Raw genomic sequence first — 15,972 nt, 5'->3', positions numbered from 1 at the left:
GCGGAGGCCTGGGGGGCGGGCGGCCGGGTCGGGGGAGCCCTCCGGGGGGCTGAGCCAGGGGACTACATTCCCCAGGATGCCCCGCGCGGGCTCCGGGAAGTGGCGCGGGGGGCGCAGGGACGGCCCACAATGCACGGCGGCGGACAAGATGGCCGCGCCCAGGGGCAGCGCGAGCGACAGCGACAGCAGCGAGGACGGCGACGCCGACTTGCTGCGGCGGTGCCGGGAGGCGGCCGTGCCGGCCTCGGGCTGGGGGCCGCGGCCACAGGCGGGGCGGGGTAGGGGGCCGGGGCCGGGCGGGGCGGGCAGAGGGGCGGCCGTGCCGGGCTGGGGGCCGGGGCCGGGCGGGGCGGGGCGGGGTAGGGGGCCGGGGCCGGGCCGGACGGGGTAGGGGGCCGGGGCCGGGCGGGCAGAGAGGCGGCCGTGCCGGGTGGGACGGGGTAGGGGGCCGGGGCCGGGCAGGGGCAGAGGGGCGGCCGTGCCGGCCTCGGGCTGGGGGCCGCGGCCACAGGCGGGGCGGGGTAGGGGGCCGGGCCCGGGCAGGGGCAGAGGGGCGGCCGTGCCGGGCGGGGCGGGGTAGGGGGCCGGGCCGGGCCGGCCTCGGGCTGGGGGCCGGGCGGGCGGGCGCCTCCTCTGTTCTGTGGGGTTAAGCGACTCGCCCAAGGCCACACAGCAAGGCCACGAGTGGCTGAGGTCGGACTTGAACTCAGGCCCTGCCGACTTCATGGCCAGGGCTCTATGCGCCGCCCCGCCCCCACTCTGCCTCTTGCAAAGGAGACCTTGACCTTGACCCCTCCCAGAGCCTCACCCCCCTTCTTCCCACAGAGGTCACGGCCGGTTCTCCAGCCGCCCCACGGAGCCTCAGGTACGTGGCGCTGCGAGCCCGGGGCCCCCGACCCCAGAAGTGGAACCCACGGGGGGGAGGGCCCCGGGCCCCTGGTGAGGAGACCCCCTTGTCTCCCCGGCAGACAGAGAGCGGACGGGCACGAGCAAGATGGCAACGAGCTGCGGACCACCCCCGAGTTCCGGGGCCACGTGGCCAAGAAGCTGGGGGCCTTATTAGACAGGTGAGGCGCTGGGGCCCCACTGCGGCGGGGGAGACCCGCAGGGCTCCAGGCCCGGCTGCGCCCTCCCGTGCCTCCCTGCCCCTCGGACCCCTGATCCTGCCCCCACCCGGAGCCACCGCGTACCCTCCACAGGGACCCAGGCCTGGCATCGAAGGCGGCCTTGCCCTCCCTAGCCTCAGTCTTCTGGGGTAGAAGGCGCTCCCTTGAGTCCTAAACATGGGGCGGTTTCCCTGCTCATGCTCTCTAAACCCTCTGAGAACCATATTGATCAGCCTTAAAGCTTCCAAACACAGAGAACACACGATCTCCCTTGAGTCCACAGCAAGCTGGAGAGGAGGTGCTGTCGTTATCCCTATTTTACAGATGAGGAACCTGAGGCAAAGAGGTGAAGTGACCTGCCCAGGGTCACACACACTGTGTCACAGGAAGGCTTTGAATGCTGCTCTGAGGCATTATTGTTGGCATTAACGCAGCACTCTTAACATACCTTGTTTTTTCTGATCCTCCTGAAGACGAGGACAGCCTGGCAGGGGCATGCTGACCCCCAACTCTCCACCAGGCTCTGTCCTGCCCGTCTGTCCTGTTGACCCGAAGCCTTGGCTGAAGGTTTTGAGCTTAGTCCCTGGTGTTCTCTCCCCTTTAGCTGTATCACCATTTTGGAATCCAGCCCCAGGCCCTCGCAGGCTCCCATGCAGACGGACCCCGGGGAGGATGATGGTGAGTGCCCAGCCCCCCCCTTTCCTTCCTGGGTGCCCCCTCTCCCCCACCCACCTCAGGGCTCACTCTCTTGTGTTTGCCTCTTTTGGCCAGGTTTCCGTCTCTTCTTCACATCCATCCCAGGCAGCCCAAAGGACTCAGGTCCCCCCACCGGGAGCAGAAAGCGACCTCCATCCAGGTCCAGGTGAGTGAACTGCTGGACCCAGAGCCAGGTGCTCCTGCCTGCCTGCCTTGCCAGCCCCCTTCTGCTCAGATGGGACTAGAAAGTCATCTTAACAGCCCTCATTTATATGCATATAAAGCACTTGAGTTAAACCTGTGGGGGAATGGATGACAGGGAGCATCCAGGGTCGGAGGGGTCAGGTGATTAGCCCAGGGTCACACATCTAGGGAGCCCAGCTCCATCCCAGATGGTGCTCTGGTCAGATCCAACACACTGCCCACTAACCCACCCCACCCTGTCAGGAACCTGAGCTTGGTAGTGGGTCAGGGTCCGGGGAGACCGATTCTGATTGTCTCATAACAGTGAGTCAGACAGCGATGAGGAGTGGAGGAGATGCCAGGAAGCGGCTGTGTCTGGGACAGACATCATCCGCCACGGAGCTCTGCCTGCCCAGGAGGCCCCTGAGGAGAAGCAGGTGCCAAAGAAAAAGAAGAAGAAAAAGAAGAAGCATCTGGAGGTCGGGCAAGACGAAGAAGCTGGACCCAAAGTGACCACGGAAAAGCCACCTCAGCCCCTGTCCCTTCATAGGCATCCAGAAGGGGGAGAGGCCCAGCACAATGGGGGCCATGCACCCCTTAACACAAAGAAGAAAAAAAGGAAGAAAAATCAGAAAGAGGAAATCAAGGCTCCATCCTGCACAGTACAGAAGGGAAAAGCAACCAGTGCTGCCGAGTGAGTCCAAGATGGGACTGGGTCCTGCCTCCACTGTCCCTGCTACACCATCCCCCAAGAGCCAGAGGGATACAGTGGGCTTATTGACTTTCATTCCTCTGGACCCAGGACCAGAGAGCTGTGGACTCCTGGGGGCCATCAAGGCCCTTCCTTCCATGCCCTCTGGTCTGGCCTCCAGTCTCCCTTTCTTGCCCACTTCCTGCCCTCCCTTGATCATGAGGGACCGGCATGACCTGGCTTAGTGATCTCGGGCAAGTCACTTAACTCCATTGCCTTGCAAAAAAAAAAATGTTTAAAAAGTCATTTCCATGTCTTAGAACATGTAGAAATGCTGCATCCCAAGGGTGACACAGGAAATGTTGATAAAACCTTAAACTGTGTTGAGAGAAGTATGTGACCAGGTACCAGAAGGGCAAGCTGGACTCATGGTGAGGCTTGGTTGCTTTACCAAGCCACTATCTGCCCCACTGGACCACTCAGGAGGCCCTCCACCAAGTGAGGAGGGGAACTGAATTAATCAAGTTGTGGCCTGTGGCAGCCTAGTGCTCTGACCCAGGAACAGCCCCCTCTTCTGGATCCCATTCTATCAGGTGGGGAACCTGGCCAAGGGTCCCCCAAGAGGGGCTTAGGGAGCCCTTTTTTTCCCTGAAGCAGCCCAGATCTGGCCACTAGAGAACTAGAGGCCCAACCATGACTGGGACAGGACCCTCCAAAACTACTGAGGAAATCTCCATGTGCCTTCTCTTCCCACCTCCTCCCCTTTCCCTCCCCACTCCCCTTCAAGCCCCTGAGGATTTTTTGTATTTGTTTTCTGAAAAAAAATATATTTCCTAAAAAGTTTGAGTTTTGCCTTTCTAGGTGTTTAATTCTATAAAGATTAGGGGAAAAAAGGGACAACTAAGTGGAGCTATGGGTAGAGCACTGGCCCTGGAGTCAGGAGGACCTGAGTTCAAATCTGATCTCAGTAACTTGGTGGTACAACCTTGGGCAAGTCACTTAACCCCATTGCCTTGCAAAAAAAAAAAAAGATTAGAAATATGACAAGAAGACGGAGCTGCCCTAAAAGGTCCCTTAGTCAAGCAAACAATCTTGGGATGTTGGGACATAGAGCCGTTAGGAGCCATCCTGTCCAAGCCTCCCACTGCGCCAGATTGCTTCTCACTGGTCGGCTGGCCCTGCTGACCTCTGAGCTTTTGTCCAGGTCTAAGAGTCTGTTGATTTCTTGTTTTCCTTAAGTTCCATTTGTCTCCCAGTTGCCCTCTATCTCTCCTCCCTTAAAAGATGTTTAAGGGGCAGCTAGGTGGAGCAGTGGATAGAGCACCGGCCCCAGAGTCAGGAGGACCTGAGTTCAAATGAAGCCTCAGATACTTAACAAGTCCCTAGCTGTGTGGCCTTGGGCAAGCCACCTAACCCCAATGCCATGTTAAAAAAAAAAAAAGAATTAGAAGGATGACTATAAGAAGGGCACTAGGTGCTTCTGATTGGTCTCTGTAACAGCAGTGTCCGCAGACATGTGGACCAGACTCATTGGCCTCAGGCCCTTTCTACCCCCGGATTCTGTGACTCCACTGGATTGGAACAGTGTAGGCAGCTTAGAGGGCGCCAGAGCACAGAACAATGGAGGACCCAAGTTCAAATCCAACCTCAGACGCTTAGCTGTGTGACCCTGGGCAAGTCACTACCCATCTATTTACCTTCCCGGGTTGTGGGAATCAGGTGTGATACTATTTGTATAGTCCCTGGTACCTGGGAAGCCAGAATTCAGGAGGCTCTTTCCTGAGAACTGAGATGGTCTGGCCCCCAGTTCCTCCCACCCACCATACCCCCCCCCATAAGGCGAGGTGAAGAAACAAAGCACTCTGCCTGAAAGTTAAATACATATATATTCCGAAGCCCACCCCCTGCTCAGGAGCGAGCTGCAGGAGATCTCTGTGTCCTGTTCAGGAGCCAGGGCCCAGGGGATTCCACAGTGAACACGACCAAAGCCCCAGTGTCCTTGAGCCAGGGGCAGCAGTGCCCAGAGGAGGAGGTGGCTGGAGTCCTCAGGACGGCTGGCTTCTCCATATCCTCCTCTTGCCTTGACCCAACTGGAGCTGCCTCCCTGGACTAGTCTGGTCTTCACCCATACTCACATCTGTCTCCATCATGATGTGCTTGGGCTTCTAGGCTTCTGGTGGCATGGTGGAGAGGGTAGGGAACCTAGGCCTTCAGGCAAGACAGCAGAGTAAAGAAGGAAACAAGATGCTTTGGCCAGAAGGAGATGGGAGAAAGAAGCCAGCTGCCCATCACCAACTAGCAGTTCAGTCACAGTTGGCAGAGCGGCTGAGGAAGGCAGCTGGGGAGGGGCCGGTTGACCCCATGTCCTGTTGCTGGGAAGTTTACCCCAAGAGACCAGAGCCGAGCTCAGCCAAGGCCAGCGGTAGCAGCTTTGTCCAGGGAGAGCTGCTTCCTGCCTTTCCTCATCCCTCTGGCCAGTGAGGCTCCGCTTGAAGAAACTGGACAGGCCCAAAGAGCTGGTGATTCAGAATCCCCAGGAGAGTGGGAGGAAGGGAGAGCTCTAGAGAGGCAGGAGGACTGGGTAGAATCCCAGCTCCACAGTCCACGAGCCACGTGGCCCAAGGAGCACTTCCATCTTCCTCCTGGGCCTCAGTTTCCTCCTTTGTCTTCCTTTCCTCTAGACTAACATTCTAGGACATGTCCCTAGGGCCTCTTTTCTCTTCAAAGATGGTAGAGAAGATGGGGAGCCAATGTCCCCAGGAGTCCTGGTTTGGTGGCCTTCCAACTGGGGCAGGGAAGGTCAGAAAGGGCCAAGGAGACCCTGGCTTCTCTCACCCCCGCCAGCAGGGCAGTGCCCCTTCCCGGCAGAGCCTAGGCCCTTGGGGCATGGTCACCAGGGTTACTGAGAAGAAGATGCCATGTGTGTGGAGATGAAGGTCTCGATGACGCCATGATTGGAGGACAGGAGCTGGCTGTGGCTGTTGGTGGAGTCAGAGCCCTGGTACAGCACCAGGCTGCTGGAGGAGACTGAGGAGACAAGCGTGATGGTGAGCCATGCTTGCCCCAAAGTGGGACCTGGTAAAACCCCTCCCCTGTGACACAGATGAGGAAACTGAGGCACAGCCACTCAGCCACCCCAAAGTGATTCAGTATAAATGGCCAACAGGACATGATAAGAACAGTGATGACAGCTAGAGGGTCCATTATGTGCGGGCACTGGGCATTGTTCAATCTTCACAACAATAAATACTATCATCCCCTTTTACATATGAGGAAACTGAGACAGAGGAGAAGTGACTTGTCTAGAGTCCTACAACTATTAAATATCTGAGGCTGGATTTGAACTCAGGTCTTCCTGATTCTGGTCCTGGTACTATTTGAATCCAGGTCCTCTGAGGGCAACCATTTGCCCAATGGCAGTACCTCCTGCAGTTTTGAAAGAGGAAGTGGCCCAGTGGTACAGTGCATAGGGGCCTGGCGTGGGAGATGGGAGGATCTCAATGCAAGTCCAACCTCCAACACTAACTCTCTGTGTGACCCTGCACAAATCACCTAATACTTCCCAGCCTTAGTTTTCTCATCTGTAAAATGAGGGAATAATATGAACACCTACCTCCCAGGATTAAATACCTGTAAATGATACCTCTCCTGGCAGATACTAGGACCTCTCCCAAGGCCTCAGTTTCCACATATTCAGTATCAATGGATCGAATTAGGTGAGCTCTGGGGTCCCTTCCAGCTAAGTCTGTGATCCTCTGACTTGCCCATGGAAGCTTCCTAGTGATCTGGCCAGGACCTCCATTTGGGGCAGGTTGCTCTCTCCCCTATCCTCTTCCCCGCACCCCTAGCAGAAATGGACCAGTAGATACAGGGTTGGACTTCAGTCAAGAAGATCCAAATGTGAATCTTGCCTGAGATGCTAGTTAGACCTCTCCCAGCCTCGGTTTCTTAATCTGCAAAATGAGTGGTTTGGACTCTCCAGCTCTAAATCTATCACCCTACAATAACACCATGCTGCTCTTTTGCATATTTTCCATTTCCTCCCCACTCTCACTTTTCCCTTTCTTTCCAGGGTTTCCTGGGATTTAGATCCTGAGAGCCCACCAGTCCAACCTCATTTTATGGAACCCATGTGATTTGACCAACATTATTCAGCTAGTAAGGAAGTCAGAGTCAGGATGTTTCATTTTCCTTTCCATGACCCCACAATGCCTCCTGCCTCCCAGCAAACATCTATCCATTGGGTGATCCTACCAGAGGGACAAAAGTAGGGCAATGAGCCTCCCCAGCTGGGCTGGTGCTGAGGCTATGTCCATGCTGCAGGGGCTAGATACCTGGGTCCTGGCTGGGGATGTGGATGGTTGAAGTCTGAGACACTGGCGTGTGTAACCCGGACTCACTGGGGGTCTCGGAGTCTGAAGTGAACACCTATGGCAAAAGAGAAACCGAGTCACAGGAGAGAGGAAGCCACTGACACCTGAGCTGAGAGGCATCAGAACCTTGGATGGCGACCAGAGGGAAAGTAGGCTCCATGACTTCTTAGCCTTACCTGCTTGGTGGGTGTCAGGCTGGCAAGTGCACTGAGGTTGGCAGTGTCGGTGATGAGCATAGTCTGGGGAAGGAGGCCGGTGTGTGTGTACTGAGTAACATCAGGTTTGTGACTGTAGAGGGCTGTGGAGGAATCTAAGTGAGAAGAGGAGCCACAGAAAACACAGGAACCAGGGACCCTAATGTAGCTGGGAAACATTTAGCCAGTGACACTGTCTTTTTTGAGTTGTCCCAAAGAATGGCCCAAAGAGGTTTCTGCTTATAGAGGAATGGAGGTGTCAATAAACTGTAAAGTGCCTTGTTTTGATGTGTGAATGACCTAAAGTTAGTCATTTGATCATTTCTAGGGTTTCAAACTTCATCTGCAACTAAGGGTCCAGGATTCCATTCTCAGAGTACAGTACTGAACTGAGTGAGGAAGGGAATCCTTTGGACTCTGAACCCCACAAGTGACCAATCAGGTTGGGATTTCCCAGGCCTCTCCCCAAACTGGGACTCAAGGCGGGCCATGTAGAAAGGAAGAGGAATGGACTCACCATGAGGACTCTGCAGCTGGGCCATGGTGGCCATGAAGGGACTCTGGGCCATGTGACCCTGAACCTGCTGCATGAGCGGTTGCTGATAAGAGGGGTGCAGCGACTGTGAGAACTGCACAGGCTGCAGAGTCGTCAGGCTGCTCCCCATGCTATTGATGACAGGCACACTCTGGGCCTGGCTGGAGGCCAAGCCTAGAACACAGACAGGAAGAGAGTGGAACCCACTTCCCCATTCCATTCCCCTTCTGCCCTCTGGGTCAGAGCCTAGGACCCAAGGGGCCCTGCAGGTTCAACTCAAGTTCGTGTGGGGAATATCAGCTAATACCATCTGTAAAATGCTGGTAACAATGACTGGTCTTCCTGTCTCCATTTTCTCCCCTTTTCAAATCATCCTTCATTCAGGAGCAGCTAGGTGGCGCAGTGGATAGAGCACCAGCCCTGGAGTCAGGAGAACCCAAGTTCAAATCCAGTCTCTGACACTTAATAATGACCTAGCTGTGTGGCCTTGGGCGAGCCACTTAACCCCATTGCCTTGCAAAAATCAAAAAAAAAAAAAATGTCACCAGGCATGCACTAGACTTGGTCATTCCCCTACTTAACAAGCTGCAATGGCTCCCTATTTCTCCTAGGATAAATCCAAACTCTCTGGCCTGACATGTAAGATACTCCACAGTATGGACACATTCTCTCTTTCCAGCCTTCTCCCATGGTTCCCCTTCATAACCATCTCCCAGCTGTCCCTAGAATGATTTGCAGAGACCGTAACCCTGAAAACATCTCTCATCAACTCTGCCTGTTGAAAATATACACTTTCAGAATTAGAGAAAACCCCAGAGGTCCCCAAGCCCAACATGCACCTGAAGAATATCATCTACATTATACCCATCAACTCCAGCCTTTCCTCAACAATGACATGGCAATGACCCCTCTTGATTCCCTCCCTGCCACTCCCAAAGCCTTCTCTTCTACAAACTAAACACTCCCAGATTCTTTGACTGTTCTTCACAGGACATGAAAACCTCAAGTCCTTTTGACTCCTCAAACCATGAAGTCCAGAATGAAATGGTCCTCCATCTATGAGCTGGTCAAGGCTGTAGAAGGATGGGCATCTATTCATTCTTGGACATCAATGTAGTTCAAGGTCTCCCCAGCTTGACTGGCCACTATATCACACCGGGCAACCCCCCAAGCCTGCTGGAAGTATTCTCTCTTAAGAGGATCCTCAGACCCAGAATTTGTGTCAGAAGAACCCTTGAAAGCTATTGAATCCAACCCAGATCTGAGCAAGAATTTCCTTCTCAGTTTCCCCAAGAAATCATCATCCAACCTTTGCTCAGAGACCTCTAAGGACTTCCTCACTTTACAGGTGGGGAAATTGAAGTCCAGAAGGATTAAATGGCAGTCAGGATTCTAACTCAGGTCCTCTGACCTCAAAGCCAGTGCTCCAGTTTCTGACCCACAGGTCACCATCCCCGCTTTCAAGGAATTTACATTGAAATCTAGTGACCCAGGCTTTCCAGAAGAGGTGGACAAAGTTATTGTCCTTTCCCAGTCTTTTCTTCCTCCCAGTAATCAGAAACAAGAGTTTGTATAGTATAAAGGAAAGATCACTGGCCTGGGAATAAGGGTTCTAACTCTTCTGTTAGCTTCCGGTGTGACTTGGGAACAGTCACTTCCACTCTTTGGCCTTCTATTTCTTCATCTTAAAGATGAGGAGATCATCTCTAAGGCCTCTCAGCTCTGACATTCCCTGTTCTAAGACCTAAGACCCCTCCCAGTTCTGACATTCTCTGTTCCAAGGCCCCTCCCAGGTCTGACCTTCCCTACTGGAAGTTCTCCCAGGTCTGACAGTCTCTATTCTGAGGTCTCTTCTAGCTCTGGCATTCTCTGTTCTAAGGTCCCTCCCAACTTTGACACCATATGTTCTAGGTTTCTGGTCTACTCTGAATTCTGTGTTCTAGGTTCCCTCCCAGGTCTGACATTTCCCTATTCGAAGAACTCTGCCAGCTCTCATATTCTCTGTTCCAAGCCCCCCCTCCCCCAGTTCTAGTAGTCTACATGTTAGCTAGCTGGAACCTTGGGATCATGTCTCTCCCCACCTCCATTCCGTTCAACCTGACCCCAGCTCACCAATGACCAAAGTAGAAGCTCCTGTGTTGGTGAAGGTGGGGCCCAAGGAAGAAGGCTCGCCTGCCCCAATGGCCATGACCCCAGGGAGTGAAGCCATGATCAGGTTCTGGGGCTGTTGGTTGATTCCTGGGGGCATGGGCTCTAAATTGTGTAGGGCAGTCAGGGTACTGACAGGGGGAAGGGTCCCCCCAGATGCTGAGACCTGCAATCAATAGAAAGAACCACCAAGATGGGAGATGAGAGGAGGCACCTCATGAAATCCAAAGGAGGCACCCCTGCCACCATCATTTCTCCCTCCCCCATTTTACAACCTCCTTCATTTCAAAAGCTTGGTGTGCCTACAACAGTGGGGTTTCTCCCAGGGGCGCAAGCTCCATGCAAGTCTCTAGCCCTAGTCTGGGCCAACACTACTTTTTAAGGCCTTTGCCTTGAAGGGAAGAATAGTCCAGTAGAAAGAACAATGGATTTGGAGTTTCAAGACTTGGGTTCAAACCTCAGTTCCATTGACTATCCAAAGGACCCTGGACAAATCACTTCACTGGATCTCAGTTTCCTCATCTGGAAAGAGTTTGATTCTAAATTCTTTGTTGTTATTATTCAGTCATGACTGACTCTTGGATTTTCTTGGCAAAAATACTGGAGTGGTTTGCCAAGTCCTTCTCCAGCTCATTAATATGTGGTGAAACTGTCACACAAGGTTAAGTGATTTACCCAGGGTCACACAGTAAGTGTCTGAGGCTGGATTTGAACTCTGTGGATACAACACTGGCCCTGAAGTCAGAAGGACCTGAGTTCAAACCCTGTCTCAGACTTAATAATTGCCTAGTTGTGTGACCTTGAGCAAGTCACTTAATCCCAGTTTCTTTTCTTATAAAGAAAAGAAAAAAGTATATGTTGCAACTTAGATGCTGAATCTGTGTTACCAGAGGGAAGCCCTTACTTCTTAGAAACCCCATAACGGATCACATTCACCAGATGATTTACTTTTCTTAAAGCTATTTTTATTACATTTTTAAATTATATTTTTTATTTTTCTTACATAATTATTCTTGCTGTGGAGCTTGCTGTGGAGAGAGCCCCAGGGTAGGGCAGCTGAGGGCACACAGGTCCCAATCTCTTTTCTTGCTTTAGAGCAGCAATAGGCTACCAGACTTGGGAATAGTCCCAAGAAGTGGAAGAGGGGCTTTCCTGAAGCCCTGAGCACAAACCAATAGATTTGAATAAACTCATTGTGGGCTGAAGGTGTTTCATTTGTTATCTTTTTCTCCCCAGCACAGCTACGGTACAATTTAACAAATCCTTGTAGATTTATGGCAGGATTAACTGAATGAATAGTCGGTGTTACTGCTGATAACTGGATCTAGAATGAATGGAATGCTTCTTGAGGGCCAGTACTGCCTTGCTTGTGCAGCGACCTAACAAGGCAACTCTTAAATGCCTGCTGAATTGAAGGGAAAAGCTACCAAGGAGGCTACCAGGACAGTCCTGGGCATTCCTACTGGACTAGAAAAAGGCTTCCAGGAGTGGAGCTTCCTCCATAAGAAGCAGCACAATAAAAGGGAAAGAATCAGATAGTGGCAGTCAGCACTGAACTCAATTTGTCTCCCTGTTCCAAATCCCCTTTTTGAGCCTCAGTTTCCTCTCTGTAAAATGATGATACACACTTTATAATTCCTGGGGCAGGGGCAGGGGAAGGGAGTGGTCCTGGCTGCCAGGAAAACCAGAAGGAGGACTCTGGTTGAGCTGGCACTCACCAGTTTAGCATCAGCACTGAGCAGACTGTGACTGGGCTCCAGGCCTGGAGGGGATATCTGGTGCAGGACGGTGGGAGTTGTGACCATGCTGCCCCCTCCGTGGCCACTGCCCGTAGATGATTCTGCCTCACTGGTTGACTGTTGGCTGTAACGTACACCTGGAGCTGGAGTGGGAAGGGTGAAGATGAGACCCAAGTCCTAAGATCCCTTCATCTTCACCCTTCCCTGTGTCCTTTCTCACTTTTGTTGTCCATCCTTCTCCCACCCATGCCCACCTCCTCTACACAAATGTCCCCAGGGACCCAAAATCATCTAGAGAGCCAAAGGCAAGTTCTCCACCCTCCACATCACCACCAGCCGGTACTTACCATGGACTTTGTTTGGGGAGATGGAAGGAGGGGGAAGACCAGGGGAGCCATGTGCTTGCAGCGAGGGGCCAGGGCCAGGCTGGGACCCACTAAAAGTGTCCATGGCTAACTTATGCCGGAAGGCCTCTTCCTTCCGGCGATTGGCAAACCAGTTGTAGACTCGCACCTCAGTGACCAGGTTCGAGCCCAAGCCCTGGGCTTGTGATGGGGAAACGCCTCTCTGGATGCACTCAGCCCTGTAGGAGCATCACCAAGTCTGATGCACTTCACAGTAAGGATTGGGGCTGGGGGAGAAGGGTAACCCACCATCAAACTGGCTTAGCTTCCCTAGCTAGAAGCCTCCTTGCTGGAGCCCTCTTTTGATCCCTCTCACTCTTTTCACTTTGGAAGATTCTCAAAACTTCACCAAAGTTCAGAGGTCATCCCTAATCCAATCAGGAAGTGCCCCCCCTACAAAAGAGGTAAAAGTAAAGTCCAGAGAAGGGGAGGAAAATGCACTACTTCCTAAGGAAGACCATGGTTAAGAAACTTTCTATTAAGACAAAAACAGCATTTTAATAACTTCCTTATATTGTTCCTGGTTCTTCCCCCGAGGCCAAACAGAGCAGTCTTAACCTTGATCGTCAGGGCAACAAAAGCCTAGAACTTTCCATCAGCAATTCCTATCCAGGTAGCTACAGGGTACCCCTCAGAGGAGCAGGAAGAGACCCTAATTCCTCTACTGAAGAGATAAATAGGCTAACATTGAGTGTTAATCCTCCATACTGAGATTTTTTTGGGGGGGGGTGAGGGATAGGAGGTAGGGAGAGAGATGGGGACAAAGCCAGAGGGAACCCAAGTTTAGAAATTAACTTTATCTGATCTGTGCCTGTCATATCATCCTGGAAAGTCCGTGGGCAATTAATTCCTCTTCCTGCCTAAGGCTCAGACAATCTCTGGGTCAGAACCAAGGATAGGGACAGGAAGGGAGAGGAGGGGGGTTCCCAGACCCTTGAGCCTGCAAGCCTTTACCTGTTACATTCCTCCACCAGAGCCTCCCTCTCTTCCTTGCTAGGGTTCTTCTGCCTCTCGTAAGCCTGGAACAGGATCTGCTGAGAGGCCGGACCCCACTTGAAACGGTTTCTCCTCCCCTTCTTGGTGGGCAGCTCGTCTCCCATGGGCTCCTCAGTCAGCACTCCCTGTCCCGCATGGGTGAATTCTGTGGGGATGTGGAGCTGTGAGCAGACCCTACACCCTGGACTTGCCCTCCACTGCCTGTGGCCATCTGAATAAGATAGTCATCTGTCCATCCTTTTCCCAAAGTCCCAGAAAGAGACTGGACAGGCCACTTCTAGAAAGAGGACCTAGCTCTTCTGCTCCCACCTACAGGAGGGATGAGCAACTGTAAGTTAGGAATACTGGAAATAGTTTCTGGAAAGTTTGAGTCATGCCCTAAACCCTGTTTCTTAGTCCCTATCTCCCAAACTCCCCTGATGTTGATAGGGACGTGTTCCTTCATTCTCAAAGAAGACCATGATAACAGGGAGGTGATGCCATGACAAGCAAATGAATTGAATTTGAGTGAGGAGAAGCTGGGCTGTCCCCAGCCTCACTTTCTCCTCCAGAGCCATCTGGATCCAGTGACCAGATATGATCAAGACAACTGGAGATGGCCCTGGATGTGAGGCAATCAGGGGTGAGTGACTTGTCCAGGGTCACACAGGGTCAAGTATCTGAAGCTGAACTGGAGCCCAAACTGCCCTAGATAGGGAGAATAGGCAGTGTCCATGGATATCATCTGAGGGACAAGAAAGAGTTCCCATCCTGGAAGCTAGGTGGCGTAGTGGATAAAGCACCGGCCTTGGAGTCAGGAGTACCTGGGTTCAAATCCGGTCTCAGATACTTAATAATTACCTAGCTGTGTGGTCTTGGGCAAGCCACTTAACCCCATTTGCCTTGCAAAAAACTAAAACAAAACAAAACAAACAAAAAAAAAAAGAGTTCCCATCCTCCAAATATCTCCCCCCCACCCAACCTGTCCTCTGCAAAAAAATTCCATCATCATTTCATTCACTGCCCCCCTTCCACCAAGTACCTTAAATATGTGCCAGGCAACTAGGTGGCAAAAATCAAATACTGGGCTTGGAGTCAGGAACATCTGAGTTCAAATCCTGCTTCAGATACTTATTTAGCTATGTGATCCTGGGCAAATCATTTAACATCTCTCAGTCTCAGTTTCCTCATCTGTAAAATGAGGATAATAAAAGCACCTGCCTCCTAGTATTGTCACGAGGATCGGATTGGATAACATAGCAAATCACTTTAGTTAATATTATTATCCTGTACAATTATCCCTTCCTTATTGTGACTTTCTCCATTGTGCTTTCTATAGATCGCGGGTTGGCACAGGGAATTAAATGGGAATTTGGGGGGGAGTTTTGCAGAAGTTGCAGACAACACAGACAAGGGTTTGAAACTCAGAAATGCATGAAAATGTATAGTGTTGTATAATATCGACCCAAAGTTTGTAAGCACCCCATAAGAGAAAAAGAAAACATTCAGGCTTCTTAGTACAAAGGGAGAGCCAAAAAGTTTTGTGTGGATTGTGCAGATGATGGGGGTACTAGCCCCTAACCCCATTGATGTGGAAGGGATAATGGTACTGATAGAGATATATGCTGTCTCCTCTCTCCACCACCTCCATGAAATAAAATCTCCTTCAGGGCAGGAATTGCTTCCTCCTGGTCTTTAGATTCTCAATACAATTTCTTATACATAAAAGGTACTTGATCATTGTTCATTTTTTGTTTGGTGTTGGATGTTGTCTCTCTACTTTCTCCCCCTCTTCCCTCCCATACACATAATATAAGCAAAAAGTTCAGGGTGCCATACAAACGCGAAGATGCCAGTGGTTTACTTACGTTGGGCCACCTCCCGCTGCTTTCGGACATACCAAGTATACAGGGCAGCCCGCTTCTGAGTCTTCATGGGGGTGCCTTTGTTGAGGTGCTGGGACAGGTGGGACTGGTTGAGACCAGTAGTGTCCACCACCTCCCTCTGGGGAATATTGTGTTGTTGAAGGTAAGACTTGACCATCTTTGCCACACGCCATGGGTCCTCCCTGGAAGGAATAGAAAATTAATATAGAAATCTTGAAGGAGATGGAACTCCAGGAAGGCTTTCCCTGGCAATCCCCAAAACTATACTGGGGTCCCTAGCCTGGACCTGGGAAGTGAGGGAAGCAAGTGATTAATGGTGAGAACTGAGTGAACCACACTGATTCCATCTTGTGACTTAAACCTGGAGTTAGCTTAGTTCCTTTTCTATACAATGATGGGTCAAAACCAAGGTCTTTCTTGTGAATAAACGTTATTTGATTGTGGGAATTGAGAAAAAGCCTTACTGTATTGTTTGAACCTAGCTCTACATGACTGGGAAACTGGCCCATTTCTACCTGTTATTTAGAGACCCTTAAACTAAGGGCCTCAATTATGCTGACCAGAAAACCAGTCAGACCCAAAGATTGAGCCAAGGAATTTCCTCACAATTATACATCTCAAGCAGCCCATATGTCTTTTTTTTTTTTTTAGATTCTTGTATGGCAAATGGGGTTAAGTGGCTTGCCCAAGGCCACACAGCTAGGTCATTATTAAGTGTCTGAGGTCACATTTGAACCCAGGTGCTTCTGACTCCAGGGCCAGTGCTCTATCCACTGCGCCACCTAGCCACCCAATCCATATGTCTTTTCTGAAAACTGGCCCCATATTGATCACTCAGTTGTTTCGTAACTGTCTACAGAGAGTTAGGAGGAATGGGATACCTCCTTTTCTGATTTCAGGGAATTGCACTTCCCCCTCCCAACTTAGAAAATCCCTTCTCTCTCTCTTCCAATTAGAAATCAAATTACCTAATGTATCTTAACTAATTTTTTCCTTATTTTATTAATTGTTGTTAATGCATGAACTCCTTCTCCCCTGTATT

General features: G+C 51.5%; 2 protein-coding genes across 5 annotated transcripts in view; one reads left to right on the top strand and one right to left on the bottom strand.

The window, feature by feature from the left end:
* Positions 1–97: 97 nt before the first annotated feature.
* CXH12orf43 (chromosome X C12orf43 homolog) lies at positions 98–3,487 on the top strand. 2 transcript variants are annotated; one of them, XM_074206037.1, is made up of 6 exons: positions 98–278; positions 826–865; positions 973–1,067; positions 1,711–1,784; positions 1,878–1,968; positions 2,311–3,487. In XM_074206037.1, exons 1-6 carry the CDS (start codon positions 130–132, stop codon positions 2,681–2,683), a joined length of 822 nt encoding a protein of 273 aa, XP_074062138.1. In that variant the 5' UTR covers positions 98–129; the 3' UTR covers positions 2,684–3,487. The 2 variants fall into 2 exon arrangements, with proteins under 2 accessions (XP_074062138.1, XP_074062139.1); XM_074206038.1 differs by having other exon boundaries at positions 99–278; positions 969–1,067.
* A 1,056-nt stretch (positions 3,488–4,543) lies between these two features.
* The window catches only part of HNF1A (HNF1 homeobox A), a 60,488-nt gene continuing 49,059 nt past the window's right edge, over positions 4,544–15,972 (bottom strand). For all 3 annotated transcript variants that reach the window (XM_074206036.1, XM_074206034.1, XM_074206035.1), the window contains exons 2-10: positions 14,913–15,112; positions 13,024–13,210; positions 12,013–12,248; positions 11,645–11,808; positions 9,891–10,092; positions 7,761–7,952; positions 7,226–7,347; positions 7,011–7,104; positions 4,544–5,703 (exon numbers count right to left, since the gene is read on the bottom strand). In XM_074206036.1, coding sequence (XP_074062137.1) covers positions 5,576–5,703; positions 7,011–7,104; positions 7,226–7,347; positions 7,761–7,952; positions 9,891–10,092; positions 11,645–11,808; positions 12,013–12,248; positions 13,024–13,210; positions 14,913–15,112 — 1,525 coding nt within the window. In that variant the 3' untranslated portion in view covers positions 4,544–5,575. The remainder of the gene's footprint in view (positions 5,704–7,010; positions 7,105–7,225; positions 7,348–7,760; positions 7,953–9,890; positions 10,093–11,644; positions 11,809–12,012; positions 12,249–13,023; positions 13,211–14,912; positions 15,113–15,972) is intronic.

This window comes from Macrotis lagotis, chromosome X (genome assembly GCF_037893015.1).
Source record: "Macrotis lagotis isolate mMagLag1 chromosome X, bilby.v1.9.chrom.fasta, whole genome shotgun sequence".
Lineage (NCBI taxonomy): Eukaryota > Metazoa > Chordata > Mammalia > Peramelemorphia > Peramelidae > Macrotis > Macrotis lagotis.
Note: the sequence above shows the minus strand (reverse complement) of the source record. Positions and strands in the feature narration are given on the sequence as shown.